At 37.1% G+C, this 17,563-nt stretch overlaps 1 protein-coding gene, 1 long non-coding RNA gene and 1 other non-coding gene across 3 annotated transcripts; 2 read left to right on the forward strand and 1 right to left on the reverse strand.

Annotated features, from left to right (window-relative positions):
• Nucleotides 1-343: 343 nt before the first annotated feature.
• Nucleotides 344-1,657, forward strand: LOC113323671. The gene is made up of 2 exons (XR_003347764.1): nt 344-533; nt 1,297-1,657. It is a non-coding gene; the product is annotated as an uncharacterized LOC113323671 (long non-coding RNA).
• Nucleotides 1,658-4,875: 3,218 nt separating this feature from the next.
• On the forward strand, nt 4,876-9,018 carry LOC113323670. The gene is made up of 3 exons (XM_026572008.1): nt 4,876-5,064; nt 5,756-5,816; nt 6,231-9,018. Exon 3 carries the CDS (start codon nt 6,500-6,502, stop codon nt 8,456-8,458), a length of 1,959 nt encoding a protein of 652 aa, XP_026427793.1. The 5' UTR covers nt 4,876-5,064; nt 5,756-5,816; nt 6,231-6,499; the 3' UTR covers nt 8,459-9,018.
• Nucleotides 9,019-10,892: 1,874 nt separating this feature from the next.
• On the reverse strand, nt 10,893-10,965 carry TRNAA-UGC. Its single transcript has one exon. It is a non-coding gene; the product is annotated as a tRNA-Ala (tRNA).
• Nucleotides 10,966-17,563: the final 6,598 nt, after the last annotated feature.

The raw sequence follows: 17,563 nt of genomic DNA on the forward strand, positions 1-17,563 counted from the left end.
TTAGTCCTGCATTGGATGGACAACTTAAGATCCTGCGGTTAAAAAGCCTTGGATAACCCTAACCTTGTAACCCCGGTCTTCGAGGTTAGTTAGACCCATGGAATTTTATATAATATCAGAGCAGTGACGAGTTATTTGAACGCACCTCCATTCCAACCGTCACCCGATTTAATATCGACGTGTTAGACCCAAAAAAAAATATACGTTAATGGGCATGTTGAGATTAGTCCCATATTAAAAGATCAACTTAAAATGCTGTAGTTAACAAGCCTTAGGCAACCATAACCTTTTAAGCCATGTGAGAACTACTACCGGACCCTTTTCCAATTTTTTCTACCATGAAACCCACTGTCGCAAAAATGCGGGCGCGCCCATAAATTTCACTTTTATTATTACCAAACCCATCTTTTCTTTATGGTGATTTATTTTTTCCTTTAGTGGATATTATCCCCTCTGGTTCACAGAGACAAACAGAGAAATAAAGGAATAGGAAGAGAGAAATCCGGGATTAACTTCAACGGGGCGACTGATTCGTAAGTTTTCATCGACTGCGACTCTTGATTCTGATCATTCTTTATCTTTTCCGTTTAGTTCGATTTCGATATTTTTGTTTTCAAGTTTTAGATCTGTGTTTATCGAAGTCTTCTACATCCAATTTCCCAGTAATTTATTAGGATTCTCTAATTCGTGAATATGTTCGTGAAAACATTATTGTATTTTTTCCTAAAATGGGTTTCATCAATTTTAGGACTAGATGGGAAGAAAAGAGAAAATCTCACTGTGGAAGTCTTAAAAAGTTAAATCTATCTAGGTCCATAAACAACTTCACCTTTTCATTTTCACTTATGAGAAAATTCGAAAAACAGAACATTGCATTTTGGTTGTTCGACAAAATGTTTCAACCAAAAGATATTGTTCTTTTATAAATAAATTCGGTAATTCCAAAGTTAACTAAATGCTTATAACTATCAAAGGGTGTACCAATTTCCATCAGAATTGTCCTACACTTTATTCAGTAAGCAGTGGAGACACAAAAATTCACTCTGGGTACCATTTCATTTTTCATCCTGACATTAATTTTTGGTTCTTCATAGCTATCCCTGTGGTTGTGATTCCAATGCCAGTGTAGTTTACGACATGGTTGATTTTGAAACTAGTGGTTTGTGATTGATGCCCCTTCCCATAAGTTTAAGAGGTGTGTTAGTTACATCGTATAATGATTCTAAACAATCAAAAGATCTTCACTTCCAGTTTCTTTCATATGTTAATTTTCTTTTTTATTTCGGAGGTGAACAGATGTCGTGGGATGTCATGTTTCAACCAGTGCATTTGGTATCAATTTGAAACATTGATATATTTGCTCGAGTTGGAGAAATCAAAACATATATGACTGTCATCCATATGTAGCTGAGTTATGTTGATTCCTAGCAATTACCACGAGGTAGACAAATAATTCAGTTCTCCCCATTCAAATAATCTGACATGACTTTGTTGTGTTTTGAGTACTCATATATTGAGGCTTATTGCAATGGAGTTGCACTTCGATTTAATTATTTGTGTTTATATGTCTGTGTGGAAAGTGGGAAGGGGTTTGGATGGGATTTGGTCGTGTACGTTAACTTCGATTCATTTTATTTGTTGAGGATTTGGTTGTGTACGTTGTATAACTTCAATTCATTTATTTGTTGGGATTTGTTGTTAGTGGAGTTGTTGTTGACAGTGGTTGATGGATCAGTGAAGTGAGTTAAGAATGGTGGTGTTGATGTTGGTTTTAATGGGTTATGCATTTAAAAGAAAATGGAGCTAAAAGGATGCTGCAGTGGCAAGGCAAAGGAGATGGAAGTCTAAATAGGTTTGGTGTGCGTGTGACGTGCATTTAAAAGAAAATAGAGGTGTGAATAGTGATGCATAACAGGTTATGCATCTATATGCATTTTTCGAAATTGGTTGCATAACACGTTCTGCAACTTTTTTTTTGCATAACTTGTTATGCAGTCCAGAAAACGGTTGCATAACACATTATGCAACTACTTTTTTCCTAGTATTGAAACCAACAAAAATAAGGCTGCATAACTTGTCATGCACCTACAATAATATCTACATAACATGTTATGCAATCGTGAAAATGGATGCATAACCTGTTATGCATCCGAAAATATGACTGCATAATGCATTATGCATCGAGAAAATTGTTGCACAATCTTTTATGCACCGAGAAAATAGATGCATAACCTGATATGCATCCGTAAATATGGATGCATACTGCATCATGCATCAATTTTTTTATGTACGCACTAAAGTCAACCAAAACAATGGTTACATAACTTGTTATAGATGCATAACTTTGTTATCCAAATGCATAATTTGTTATGCAGTGGAAAAAATGGTTGCATAATTCGTTATGCGTCTGCAGAATGTGTTATGCATCTTTTTTACTGGCTGCATAATAGTTATGTACCAAGTTTTCGAAAATTTTGCCTAAAATGATGATCACCTCCGATTTTTTCGTGAAAAACAAAAAATTGATATTCTTGTTTGTACTCGTTACGTAGCTCTCTTAAAAAGATTTCCAACGATATAAAATTTGTAAAATTCCAAGGCGTGGATTTTTAGATATGTTATATCCAAGTTGCGTTGCCAATTATACCCCTGATGCATAATCCGTCATGCAGACATTTTTAATAATTTCATATAATTATGGGTGTCGCGGAAATAATTATGGGTGTCACGGTACCTAAAATTAATTGTGAGCCTGACAATGAGAATATCATTTTTTTTGAACGATTTTTTAGGGACCATGGTTTTTTTGAGGGGACCATGGTTTTATTAGGCCACCTTCCCTATAGTTATAATGGGTGTCCTAAAGCATTGAAATGACTAACCTACCCTTAACCTAATTTAATTTAAAACTAACCCAATAACCACACACACATATATATATATATATAACCACCACCTCCTCCCACCACCACCTCCCACCATTGCCGATTACCACCACCACCACCTCCGATTATCACCACCACCAACCACCGGTTACCACCACCACCACCGCCCACCACCGCCGGTTACCACCACCACCACCTCCGATTATCACCACCACCAACCACCGATTACCACAACCACCTCCGATTACCACCACCACCACTATATATATAGCTTAATTTAAAACATTAACAAAGATATTCTCACAAACCCATTACTTGTCATTCATTTTTCGTTGAATAAATGAGAAGTAATCATTAAAATGAGTTGAAAATGGAAGTTGCTGAGAGGTTTAATGGAGAGTTTTTTGTTTCAGAGAAAAGTTCGGTTATCACGAATTAATTTTTTGTTAACCGAACTCAGAGTTCGGTTGATTCGCAAAAAAATACGTTTAACCGAACTCCTTGTATTAGAACACCACAAGTCCATAAGTTCGGTTCCTTCGCAAAATAAGGATATCACCGAACTTTAGTTTACGAAAATAATGAGAAGTCCACAAGTTCGGTTCGTTCGCAAAAATATTAAGTTTTCTTTGTAACCGAACTCTACCTTTGAAACTTCGTAACCGAACTCTACCTAATTCGCTAAGAAATAGATTTCGTAATAACCGAACGTTTGCCTAATTGCATATATGCATATATAAGCCCAGTTCGGTTGATTCGCAAAATATGTTGAAGTTTGCGAACCAACCGAACTTCTAACACTAGGTTACTTTTAACCTGCAGTTCGGTTGGAAACTTGGTTGCGTTGAAGTTTGCGAACTAACCGAACACACAAGATATACCCAAATAAATTGTTAAGTTCAAAGTTCGGTTACCTACCATTTTATCCTAGGTAACCGAACATTACACTGTACGACCAAAACCTCCATTAACGAGCGAGTTTGGTAACATGCGTGTTTGGAAAACGTAACCGAACTACACTTTCAGGTGTGTTCGTTTACATGTTCTTGACATATGGTAACCAAACTGGCCCAAATCTACATAAAAAATTTCATTTTTCTTGAAAGTTTGGAGCAATTCAACCAACATTATCTAAGTTTGAAGCATACCCGGGTACCCAAATACCCTTCCTCCGGTTGTGGTTGGTAAAATCCATCGTTTTTCATGTTTTCCTTCTTCATCTTCTCTAACTTTACTCTCTCAATAATTCTACTTCTTTAAAAAAAAAAACCATCTGATTTTTTAATCTCACTAATTATCTTTAACTTAATCATCTCAGTAATTATTACATTAACTATTATTAATACTAACTAATCATCACCCAAAATTAATCAGGAGGGTAATTTAGGTATTAATATAAATATCTAGATAAGGAGTGACATAGATTTACTTTTAATGTCTTTACCCAAAATAAAATCATGGTCCCCCCAAAAAATCATGGTCCCTAAAAAATCGTTCTTTGTTTTGGGTCTGCGCCTAATTTTCTCTTAAGCCATTCTTCACCCATGAACATCATTTAGATTCAGGATCATGTTGTCTTCACAAGTATCGCATCATCGTTGAACATGAACAAAAATATATATATATATATATATGATTTTTGACGCTGATGAATTTCAAACTCAGAACATTAGTGTGAATACCAATCACTTTACCACTGTATCAAAGTGACACCGACAAAGTAATTCAAAAATGACTGACAACTTGAGTATCCAACATTGCCAAATCCAATTTGGCCACCCTTTTTCTTCTTCTTTTTGTTTTCTTTGAATGCAACATAGAGTGGTTGATATGCAACATGCGAAGTCTCACAATAATGAGATGCCTCTTGGCACAAATCAAAATCCAATCCAAGCATATAATTGCATGACGTATTGTGTCGTGGCGTTGTAGCGAATCGATTGCGCCACGAAAAAAAAAAAAGGAAAAAAGAAGTCCTTTTTTTTCCTTTCTTCTTCCACTCTTCACCACCACCACCAAACAGCCGTCAAATGGTCTCTCTCTCTTAACGTGCACCACTTTTTAATATCTTCTCTCTTTCTATAATCTCCTCTTGTCTTCTATACTGTGTTTTCCTGCGGGAAAAACCCTAATTCATTACTCCCCAATTCTCTGATTACAGTCTCTGTTCTCAATACAGGTAAAAAGTTCAACCCGTTTCTCTGTTTAAAGATCTGATTTTTTTTTTAGTGATTGAATTGAATTGATTTGTGGTCTGTTATGTTGTTTTAGTTTTCATTGGATTGATGAGATTAGTTTTTGTAGAAGAGATTGATGATTGAATTGTGAATTTTCAATTCTGTTTCTCAATTACTGTTCTGTTGAATTATTGTATCTTAGATTGGTGTTTTTTGTTTTTGTTTGATTGAGCTGAAACCCATCTCTGTAATCTTGTTTAGATTCAAAATTATTATGAAGTATGATGAAAGATTGAAGCTTTTTGTTTGTTTGAATTTAGGGGTAATTTTATTATTAAGAGAAAGTTGATTCATTTTTTAATTTCAATTGATGCTATTGTTGTCGGGGGAGAAATAATATTTTTTTTTTCTATTTTGTGAATATTGCCGGGGTTTGGGGTTTTGTGATTTTTTTTGCCATTTTTGGGGGTTCTGCATGAACCTAGACATATATTAGTGAATATGGAAGAAATTTGTGGTCCTTGATTTGGACTTCCAGTGATTTGTGCTGTTATTTGATTCTATCAATAGATGGAATTTATTGATAGTTTTGGTTGTGCCTTCATTAGCCGAATTGAGCATTTATTTTGTTTGTTGTTGTTGTTGTCAGTCTGCTTTTATTCCATTTTCTTACACATTTTGTTTCTGAAGCAGATCGATTCACTCTTTGTCCGGACTACTACTTCGAAATTTCAGTGGACTTGGGATTTCTGAGGTGAATTCCTAATCTTTAAACTTTTTAATTGTCTAATCTTGTCTTGCAATATGGGTTAGAAAGAAAGAAGATAGATTTGGTTCTTCATTTATGTGTTAATTCAGTACTCTACTTTGACCAGATATGTATATTATAGATATATGAAATTGTTTCAGGCGTTTTGTGGTTTTGTTTATGAATGACATGAGCATGTTTGTGTGTGTTTCTAACCATTTGCTAAGATTGAGCGAATAGTTGATCTCAGGGGTCGTATATGTACTAGTTGTCACCATCCTTGCTTCTCCCATGCTAATATACTGCATAAAGTTGATATTGTTTTTTGATATCTTCCTTTTCTTATGTCTACTGTATCTTTGCTCTTACTCAAAACCTATTTGGTTCGTCTCTAATGGACGTTTGTTTGGTTTGGAACAGGAAGTTCAATTACGAGGATGTTATTGCAAAAAGTGAAAGTTTCTGTATGACTGTCGTTTCCTTCTGATTTGTTTGAGTTTGTAACTTTGTGGAAGATGGACCGTCGTGATACATCAGGATTTGTTAGTGGGGGGTGTTTCTAATCTGCAGAAGACCACTAGTGTAGTTTTTGTATTTTGCTTTCTTTTTTCTTTTATTTTAGGCGCGAAAGTCAAGTTGGATTTTCATTTAGCTACTTTAAGAGTTAGTGTGTATACGATAGTATTTCTATGGGAACTGGGTTTCAACATTTCGGATGTATCAGTGATCCGTCTTCAAATGTATTTGAGCATCTGAGCAATGTCAATCAAGTTGGAAGAGCTGGAGTCGGTGATTGTACAAGCACTATTTTGTGTCTGGTTTCACCTGGTGCTTCTACTTCTTTCTTTTCCAACTCTAAAGAAGTGAAGAACCAGTGGAGTATGATTGATGGATATAAGGGCCCTGGGGGTGGAGGTGAATGTTCTTTGGTTCTTGGGCTTGGGCGCCCATCTAGTCCGACTGATAGTAAGGGAAGTGGTGAGACTGTTTGCACTGCTTCATCAGCAGCAAAAGAAACTGAAGAGTCCTCAGTGGGTATCGATTTGGAAATTAGTCTTCATAGTGGTAACAAAAAGAGCCACCGTCAAACAAACTCCACCAGTGAAACTAGAAAGGCACCAGGGGGTAAGAAACCGATGTTTGACCTCAACTTATCCCTCTTTTCAGAACCAGGTGAATCTAATATTACCAGTGTCATTTTGAGCCCAGGTGTTGATAAGACTAATTTAGATATGCCACTTATGGTTAATGGGGTTCCTGTTGGAGACATTGACTCACCATCATCTCATCGGGATCATGGTAATTGTTTGCTTTCATCTGGTACAGTGCATAAGGAAAATGCTATTTTTGGAAGTACTACTCTTGGCAATGTTGATCTGGGAACTGTAGCTCCAGACTACTCATCAACCATGGTAACCGCAGCGAATAGCTCAGTTTCCTGTTCTTCAGGGCTAAGTCAGCATCGCAGCGCTAGCTCCAAAGTGTGTAAATTTCAAGGATGCCAGAAAGGAGCAAGAGGGGCTTCTGGCCTCTGTATTGCCCATGGAGGTGGCCGGAGGTGTCAAAAAGCAGGGTGCCACAAAGGAGCTGAGGGTCGAACAGTTTACTGCAAAGCCCATGGTGGTGGTCGGCGGTGCCAATTTTTAGGGTGTACAAAGAGTGCTGAAGGACGCACAGATTTGTGTATTGCCCATGGTGGTGGCAGAAGATGCACTCACGGAGGTTGTTCCCGAGCTGCTAGAGGGAGATCTGGTTTGTGCATTCGTCATGGAGGTGGCAAAAGATGTCAGATTGAAGATTGTCCCAAGAGTGCAGAAGGGTTATCTGGTCTTTGCATCTCCCATGGAGGTGGTCGGCGCTGCCACTTTCCTGAATGCACCAAAGGGGCACAAGGAAGCACAATGTTCTGCAAGGCCCATGGTGGGGGCAAGCGGTGCTCGGTTTTCGGGTGCACAAAGGGAGCTGAAGGAAGCACGCCTTTTTGTAAAGCTCATGGTGGAGGAAAAAGGTGTACTTTCGAAGGAGGCGGGGTATGTCCCAAGAGTGTTCATGGAGGTACTCTTTTCTGTGTGGCTCACGGAGGTGGAAAGAGATGTGCTATACCAGATTGCACTAAGAGTGCAAGAGGTAGGACAGATTTCTGTGTCCGCCATGGTGGAGGCAAGAGATGCAAGTTTCAAGGATGTGATAAGAGTGCTCAAGGCAGCACTGACTTCTGCAAGGCACATGGTGGAGGGAAAAGATGCTTGTGGGGACAGCCTGGGACAGAGTTTGCCATTCCAGATGCTTCTCAGTGTGACAGGTTTGCTAGGGGAAAGCCTGGTCTCTGTTCTGCTCACAGTGCCTTAGTGCAAGACAAGTGTGTTCACGGTGGTGGGACCCTTCTACCAACTTTCTTTGATCCTAAACCTAGCGGTTCCGGTAAAATGACTGTTGAAGACATGAATGTTGATGTTCTGAAGATGCGGGTGGCTGGCGGCCATGAAAGTTTCAACCCAATAGGATTTGGAGATCCTTCGAGTTCTTTGTACTCTCCTCCACAGGTTCAGTTCCCAATGGGCTCAATGACTCTCCCTGAAGGTAGGGTTCATGGTGGCGCTCTAATGGCAATGGCATTGTTTGGTAAAAGCATCAGCCCCAGTAGTTAGGCAGGGACATCATCATATGTGGCACCACCTTACAACAGGATGTAAGGCCATATACTATATACTAAGGTCTTTATCTCTTCTCCCTTTTCTAGTTGTTGTCAGAGAAGAATGATGATCTTCTCAATAGTGTCAGTTATTGATGATGATGATAAGAAGTCAGAGGTTTGATTCTCTTTATCGTGCATTAGGTGGTGGGATATTGAGTTAGAATTTTGCAAAATTGATTCTCCATTAATAATACCCTTTTGCAAACTAATAAGGGGTATGCAAGCAGCAGCAGCAAATTTGGTTGGGTCCTTTTTTTTTTGTCAGTCATACTAGTACTAGGAATGTCAGAGTAGAGTCCTGTAAATATTATTTATTATCATACCATAGTGTGCAGGTTATTGTGGTCATTAAACTTGGGAGAAGAAAAAATAATAATAATAATCCATGAAATTCTTGTGAATGCTGAGTAGCAAGAACAGTAGTTTAGGTATTTCAGTGTCGAGTTCTGTTAGATTATATTTGGTTGTTGCTGCTTCCTGGGGTAACTTATTATTAATAAAGCTATTTTTGCATATTGTTCTGTTTTTGTACAACAAATTGGTAGTGATTTTTGTTTTGAAGAATGCTGGTTTGGATTTTGATGTTAAACTGTGTAGAATGGGAAATCTGTGAAGCACATTACTAAAACTAGCTAGCATCACATTTTGTTCCTGAATGAGTTGCTGCAGTGTTCAAAAGTTGCAGGGCAGGTAATGTGCTTAATTCTTTGCGTCGGTGGAAAACTAGATCTGTATAAACCTTGCAATTAAACATCTCTTTAGCAGATTCTCCAATGGGATTTTCTCCGTTTGGGGATGTAACAGTGGAGAGGGATGTGACTGGAAGAGGTTTTTGGTACCAGAACCCGATTTTTTTTTTTTTTTGAGATTTGGTCGACTTATATTAAAAAAAGCAGCTAGATGATTAGAAGCTCATTAGAGTTTGCCCTAGATAGGGATGGTCTCAAATAAGCTCCCAAAATCACCAACTTCAAATGAAAAACATAAAAGGTAGATGTGAAGACCTCGGAAAAAAAAAATGGACTTACAAATGTTGACTCATTAAAACCTTGAAAAAGAAAATCCACTATGATAAAACCCAGACCAAGGAAAGAGTACAACTGTCCAAAAAATATGACATAATTAAAACTACCTAAAAAGAAAAAATTGTATTTATAATCCTTCATAATCATAGGAATTCGTCGTTCTCCATCCGTGCCCAATGAGCTGTCTTCTATGGTTGGCAATATGTATGTCGCCACAAGTAAATTGTGGAAGTTGAGCGTCCTCACTCGTGATAGAACTATCAATATATGGTCCTGAGCCTTTCTACTAATATCAAGACTAGTAGAAATGTCACGATGGCTTATCCAGGATAAGAAATTCGTCCTCTTAGAGATTGAGAATGACGGTATAGCCTTTTCTGCAATCAAGAACTTATAACATGAGAATTGCATCTCTAACCAAATACAAGTAGATGAGTCGGGATTTGTAAAACCGGACCAAGACAATACATAACCAGCGATGATTTCAACATCATGTTGTTTCACATGAGCATTCAAAAATCCTAGAAAAGAAGAACCAGCCATGTATAATATACTAAATACTGATACTCTATAGATGCTAACAGATTAAGAAAGCAGTAAGTCTAATTATAGATATAAGAAGAGGAAAAAAACAACCAAAGATGTAAAGCTACTGTACAAAGGTGATGTTAATTCACCGAACTAGATGAGACTAATGACACAACATGCTCTCCTTCTAGCCCCGGAGAGGATTAAGACATGATCTAGAGAAAAGCCAAAAAAAGTTACAAGACACACAAGGACAGAACCCGATTTAGCAAGTTTGTTCTGACATCAACTTTGTAATTATTCTCCGTGTTGCTGTTATTGCCTGGGATCCCAGTGGAGGGGGAATTTCTGGGTTGATATTTTCCTGCAGGATTTCCATGGGATTTTTTTTCCTGGTTTCCACTAACCCTGAAACTGGTTACCTTGTAGTTAATATGATATTATCGTCACATGTTCACTAGTGTGCCTATTCCGGCAGGCCAAAGATTCTGTCGTGGTAATTTAGTCTGCATTGAACCTGTTTTAAGTGAAAGTTGTTCATCGGATGGAATTCAAATCGAGAGTGTTCGTAAGACCCCTTCCATTATCAGTCATTGGCCTGTACTCTCTACACGTATCTAATGCCCGTCACTTTGACCTGTGTCTACTATTTAGGCAGAATCCAGTTGCCTATTGTTACCATCAAAGAAACACAATGGAGATAATCTTAGTGTGCTTCATGCAATGATAATCTTTACTGGTGTAGTTGAGTTGATAATCTTTGTTGGTGTTGAACTAGTGTGAGCAAACTTGGTGTAATGATCTTTTAGAAAAAACTAAAAAGAACAGCAAAAATGGAGATGCAGGGTATCGAACCCTGTACCTCTCGCATGCAAAGCGAGCGCTCTACCATTTGAGCTACATCCCCAAGTTGAATAAAAGCCAAGTAATACATCAGGAACGTTTGAATTTTACAGCATAATTATAGCAATTTTAATCATGTTCCGAAGTCTTGTAATCGAGCAGCAGATCTCTTAGTGAAATCTTCTTCTCAGAAAAACTGGCACGAGATGTTGCACAATTTCAGCATCCAAGTTCTCCAGAAAGTTTTTTTTTTTCTTTTTTTTTTTTTTGACTGAAAAGGGTAAATTTTATAAAAATATCCTAAATCACCAAAACAGTGACAAAACAGAAAGCAGAGTTACAAGAAAGTGTGTACCATAACATCCCAATTACAAATTAGAATTGACAAACTGTAACCCCGAAAGATGTCAGTTTGTATAGCTCAATTAAACAACAAGCACTTAACAGAAATAATGATTTGCTTAACGCTTCTTTTCACGTTATTATGAAGTCTATCGTTTCTCTCTTTCCACAAGCTCCACCAAATCGTAATAGGTAATAGAGATCAGATTCTCTTAATTCTCTACAAAGTACAAATGTCAAATTCTACCTCTACGAAACAATCATCATTTTCTTCCAAAACGCGGATAAGAAACTACGTTGCCAAAAAAATTTGAATAAGAAGCAATAGAGAAAGCTAAGAAACTATCACCTCAAGGACGACTTCATGATTTTTTTTGGGTACAAAGGACGACTTCATGATAATGGCTTGAAAATCTTTCCAGCGTTGACGCACACGAGTTTCCAAATCTGTTAAACATAGGTGTTATAATCCAATGACTTTACCGCCCTAGTACAGGAAGGCCTTGTAAATCTATAATCTTGCTTTTTATATGGCAGAGAATAGAAGGTTCCTTGTTCGGAAGAGTATGTTAAGGCATCATCAACAAGAACAAAATTTCATTTGTTCCCCCGACTGCTGACCTGAAGAAAGGACGAGCAACATTTCCCTCCCTTCTGCTGATAATCTCTGGCAAAAACTATAACTACAGGAAACCTACATTATACCCAAATAATGATCTCTACAAACTATTCAAGCCATCTTAAATATATACTCACAATTTTATTATGATGATGATAATAGAGGAGAATAAGCTTTACATAAACCCTAACTTACCTCCAAGATATTACTTATGAAAACGCGGGGGTACAACAACCACACCCAACATTTTGTTCGGCAATCTGTATGGACTAAACTCCAATATAATTCCGAGAGCACCAACTTAAAAGTGAGACTCAATCAAGAAGGATTTCAAAGAGTTTTATCTCTTTCCCAATACAATCAATAAATCAACTAGATAGAAATCCGTGAGACTGATTGATATGAGAATAACTCGGATGGTACCAAAGACCAATGTTCGAGTGTCAATCAAGTTCTATCCAACAATCAAGGTTGAATTTATCAACTGATTGAACTACGCACAACCTGTGATATTTCAATTATATAAACAAATATAATGCAGAAAAGAAATAACAAAGACACCAAAATTTTTGTTAACGAGGAAACTGCAAATGCAGAAAAACCCCGGGACCTAGTCAAGATTTGAACACCACACTGAATTAAGCCGCTATAGACTCTAGCCTACTACAAGTTAACCTTAGACTGGAATGCAGTTGAGCCCTAACTAAGTCTCAAACCTAACTTAGCCCTATACATCTTACCCAAACATGTATACCTTTTTATTTAAGAGAGTTGTTCAAATGTTCATCATGTCATAGAAATATGTATATGAACCATTTGAAACAAAAATCGGTTTGGTTTGTAATTGTACAAAGTACTTATACAAGAACCAATTCATGAACATAATGCCCCGGTTTGTAAAACTAGTTCACATACCTTAATCATTTAAGTTCCAGGGACTTTAGTTCGCAGACTGAATTTGCAAACGAACGTGAGTTCATGAGTATGAAAATCACACTTTACCGATTTTAGAACCTGACCACCGTGTTCGCAAACTGAGTACGCGAACAACAGTTCCGTACTTTGTCTTTATCCAACCGTTCGCAAACAGGGTATGCGAACAACAGTTCCAAACCTTTTCACAGGTAATCCAGTTCGCAAATAAGGTTCGCAAACAATAGTTCCGGACCTGAACTAGACTTCCACAGTGCACATACAAAGTATACATACTGTGATATATCTAGGTATTGGTAATCGTTCTAAACACTCATTTAATCATTAAAACATTCTTAGAAGACAACAATGATAATCTTACACATACCACTAGCTTTAAGCAATTTTAAAATGATTAATCGATCAATACGAAACTTCCCAAGTTAACATCAAATGACTGTCGCATACAAATCATGTAAGATGTTCAAGGTAATTTTCACATGATCATCTTTGACTTAATATTTAGTTTCCAACAAATAAATTATTTCCAACTAAACTCGTCAAGTATACGATGAACTTACCTAGAGCTAAAAGCTTCCAACACATATTTCAAAAAATAGATAAGCGAGATAAACTCGGATCAAAATATCAAATGTGTATAATGTAAAATTTTATATAGCTAGACGACTTAGCCTCTTTAGAAGATAAAAAAAGAATAGACTTCTAAGTGATAGATAAGTTTCAGTCTCCATATGCCTTTTGTTGATGAAGTTCCCCCAAACTCCTCAGTAGATCTTCTTCTTCAATTAGTGAATGCCGTGAAGTGTAAAGCTCAACTACACACTTCTATCCTAATCCGATACATAGCTATAAGTAGACTAGAAATCAAGTATATAGTTTTAATCAACTAAACTTGACAAACAAGCTTGAGATAACAACGGTTGCAAGTTCGACCGAGAAGTACTCTAAGAACTTAGAATATTAAATAACTCAACCCCTTTCAAAATGACCTCTTTCGCCTTATATAGGCATTTACGTGATGGAAGACAATTAATTTACATAATGGTTTGCAGCCAACAAAGCCTACTACTTCGCCTACAATTTCGGCTATCTTTACGCGATGTTGTCTCCTATCATCGCATTGAGACCGATAATTCAAACTACTCCTCGCTAACATTGTTCATACTTTTCACTTGAACCTTGTCCTTATCCCTAGGAAATTGGTACTCAGTTAACATTATCTTCGCCAATTTATAACCTCTTCGCAATTCAATCCATCTTCGCAATCTGCTTAAGTGCTCTTATGATATTATACTCACTATGATGTCATCGCTTACCTCAACAGTGGCCAACTCGGATTATGATATTATACTCACTATGAACTCCTCTCAGAGCTATTAAGTGCTCTTAAAATCATTCCTCGTGGCAAGGTGATATTTTGTATCCACATTTTGCCTCTTCTCGCACCATTCTAGCAAAGGAAGGATGGGAAGATAACTTAGCTGTTGATATGCTTCCCATTAAAAAATGGTATTCCCTGTAATCGTTGCCACGTTTCCGCGATTTCCGGATTACTGTCTCCACGTGTTTACTTCTTCGCTTTTTGACCGACACGTCTTTATTAACCTTCCTCTTTTGAATGGTAACTTCCTTAACCGGTTCACATACCCTAATAAATATATCCGTAGAGATTATTCTTCATTAATACGCTTTTGTTTTGTCTTTTCAACTCTACTTCTTCTCTGCAACTTTATGTCTTCCAAAGCTTCTGTAAAATATTTGATCAAGTCTTAAAACGCTTCGCATGTCATTGATTTATCATCAAGGTATGTTTATTTTGCTTGAATTAACTAGATTTTACGATTTTCACTTTCTTTTCTTAAATCACCCGCTACTGCTATAGTTCTTGATACTGTTCTTGAATTGTTTTTCTGCTGCTGCTGTTCTTGAGGTTATTCTTGAGATTCTTAGTTCTCTGATATTCCCATACCATGGTTATTCTGTTTCAATCAAGTGCCGCTAAAAGCACCCAAAAAACACTTAGCAGAATTTACAAAAGTATTGAAGAAGAAAGGATTAAAACTTTCAGTTCCTGATGGTTCTGCATCTACCGTCGCTTTTGATTATGAATGGATTACAAAGGAGGATTGGAGAGCGAACAGAGTCATCGTCACCTTGGGACAATTACAAGCAAGCTTACCCATTCCTCTATACGATCCAAACAAACTTCTATTGTACGAAGTTCTCTCTCGCATGGATCCACAACGAGGAATTTCTCAATCGTGTGGTAATGCCATTCGCATGCTTTGCAAGTTTTCTGCTTGCGAATCAGGTAAATGGCGTCCCATCCTTCCTGAGTTAGCTGATACCTCGTACAATCCCGAAGACTATACTGTCAATTCCTTCTTTGATAAATATACTACACATTTTCTCAAGCGCGATGACCTTCTATAAAGTATTTTCTATAATCGATCAACATGCTTGCAAAAGATAAAAACATTATGACTGATGTAGACTTTCATTGAAACGCTAACTCCAATCTTTGCTTCTCAAGTGATGAAGCTTGGATTAAATTCCCTTTACTCCTTGAAGGTCCCTTTATCAGGGGAACTCATGCCGATGGATCCAATTGCTTGGTCCCGATGAATATTATCATCAATTCTCTGTCTACCAACCTTAGTCCTTTTACCAGCCTGAAATGCCTATTGTGGTGTTTTACTTTTCTTGTCTTCGCAACTTTATTTTCCTGTTTAACTTCATTGTTAATCTAATTTCGCTACTTTCTTTACTTTTACAGTACACAAATTTAGTTGTAGGAAATCCTACAACACACCCCATTACTAATTTCTAGATCTAAATCTATTTCACAATCAAAATAAAGATTAAAGTGCTAAATTATAAAGAGAGACACAAGGATTTACGTGGTTAGATCAATGTGATCTACATCCACGGGGTTAGGGTTCACTATGATTATTAAAATTACATATGGATTAAATTAAGACTCCATTAATGAGTATTTGGAGCTCTAGGTTGATGAAGGAAGAAGAAGGAGATAATAATAATAATAATACAAATTCTATTTTCTCTCACTACAGAATGTGTCGCCTCTTGTGATATCAGTTTCTCTCTCTTGCTTTTCTCTTTATATAGGTATTTACATAGTGGATGACAGCTCACATGTAGTGGAATACAACTCATCTTGTCTTATTGCTAACTTCTGCCTTATACCTGTGCTAACTTCTCTCGCACGTGTGCTACTTTCTCGCATGCTAAGGAAATGATTGCATCTCGCACACTAACAAATGTCTTGTGCGATATTGTGATCCTACATTTTGCCTCTTTTTTCTTGAATATCGATTGAAGAGCGATCATTAAGGAAAAATCCACTTTGTTGTAATCGTTGGTGCGAGATGCGTGATGTTGGAATAGTCTTTGATCTTTGTTGCCGAGGGAACGAGCGAAAGAATACTGGTCTTGAAAAGTAGGTACTTGTCTCTATTCTGTTGTGAAGTTCCGAAGCCTTGAGAAGTATGTATAAATCTTTGAGAAGTAGCTAGAAGTATCAACCCTTGAAGTATAAGAAGTATGAAGTATCCGTCTTTGATTGGGAATAAAAAGTACGCGAACAAATCATGCAAAAATAAATGCTAGGGGTGAGAGTTGAACCCTTGACCTGACTCTTGCAGTATATCCTACTGACCAACTGTACTATTCCTCCTATGCGAAATATCTCTGCGAAATAATCACCAACTCTTTTCTGTGCGAAGGAAATGTTTTACGGTATAACCATTTAATCTGCAAAAATTTGTGCGAATATGGAGACTCGAACCTGAATACAACATCCCGTTGTGCCGAAGCTTGACCAACTGTACTTCCTCACTTGTATGAAATAATTGAACGTCTGCGAATTTATTCTTATTTTCTCCCAAACATACGACCATGATAACATACTCTGCTGCCTTAACCAACTGTTCAACACCTCTATACGAAATAAACTCATAACATTTTTCTCTTATTCTGTATTCGCTCTTGGAGATGAGAAGAAAATAAAAAATATGTATGTGCCCGAATTTGAGCCCGTGACCTATTGGTTTTTCACTCAGGCTTGAACCATCTGTGCGAATTTCTGTTTGTGACAGAAATCACAGTGCCTGCTTCTTATCCATATCTTTGATTTCCTTTATTTTTTCCATATCTATCTTCCTTGGTTTTCAAAGATTCTGACCGAGAAGATAAAGAACAAAAAATATTTTCTTGGGAATCCACCTTTGCCTCTGTTCTTTATCAATGAGGGGAGAATCCTTGATAGTATTCCATAAAATTTTGGAAAACACTTGTACAATTATAATATATATGTGAGTGTTATGCCATGACATGTGTATGTGATGCTTATGCCATGAATGCATATGCGATGCTTATATGATGAATGCGTATGCGATGCTTATATGATGAGAATGCTTATCTATTGTTGATGCAATGTATAGATAATGTTGGTATTACTTAGCTTATTTTGTCGCTCCAATGTTGATGTCACTTCAAGTTGCTTCCATTCGTCATTTTTTTGGCTTTGTCTTTAGTATAAGCGTTCATCTTCGCGCACTTATTGTTTCTCCTATTCCTTATTTCTGTGGGTTTGCCTCAATCACATTTACTATGCAATCAATTCTTATCCGCTCTTTATCAATTCCTGCAAAACAATATTAACTTGTGTTCTATTTGTGAGGTCTTATTTTGCTTAAAGATTTCTTTGCTCTTATTGCGAACTTATTTTTGCTACTCCTTTTTCGGA

This window comes from Papaver somniferum, chromosome 11 (genome assembly GCF_003573695.1).
Source record: "Papaver somniferum cultivar HN1 chromosome 11, ASM357369v1, whole genome shotgun sequence".
Classification (NCBI taxonomy): Eukaryota; Viridiplantae; Streptophyta; class Magnoliopsida; order Ranunculales; family Papaveraceae; genus Papaver; species Papaver somniferum.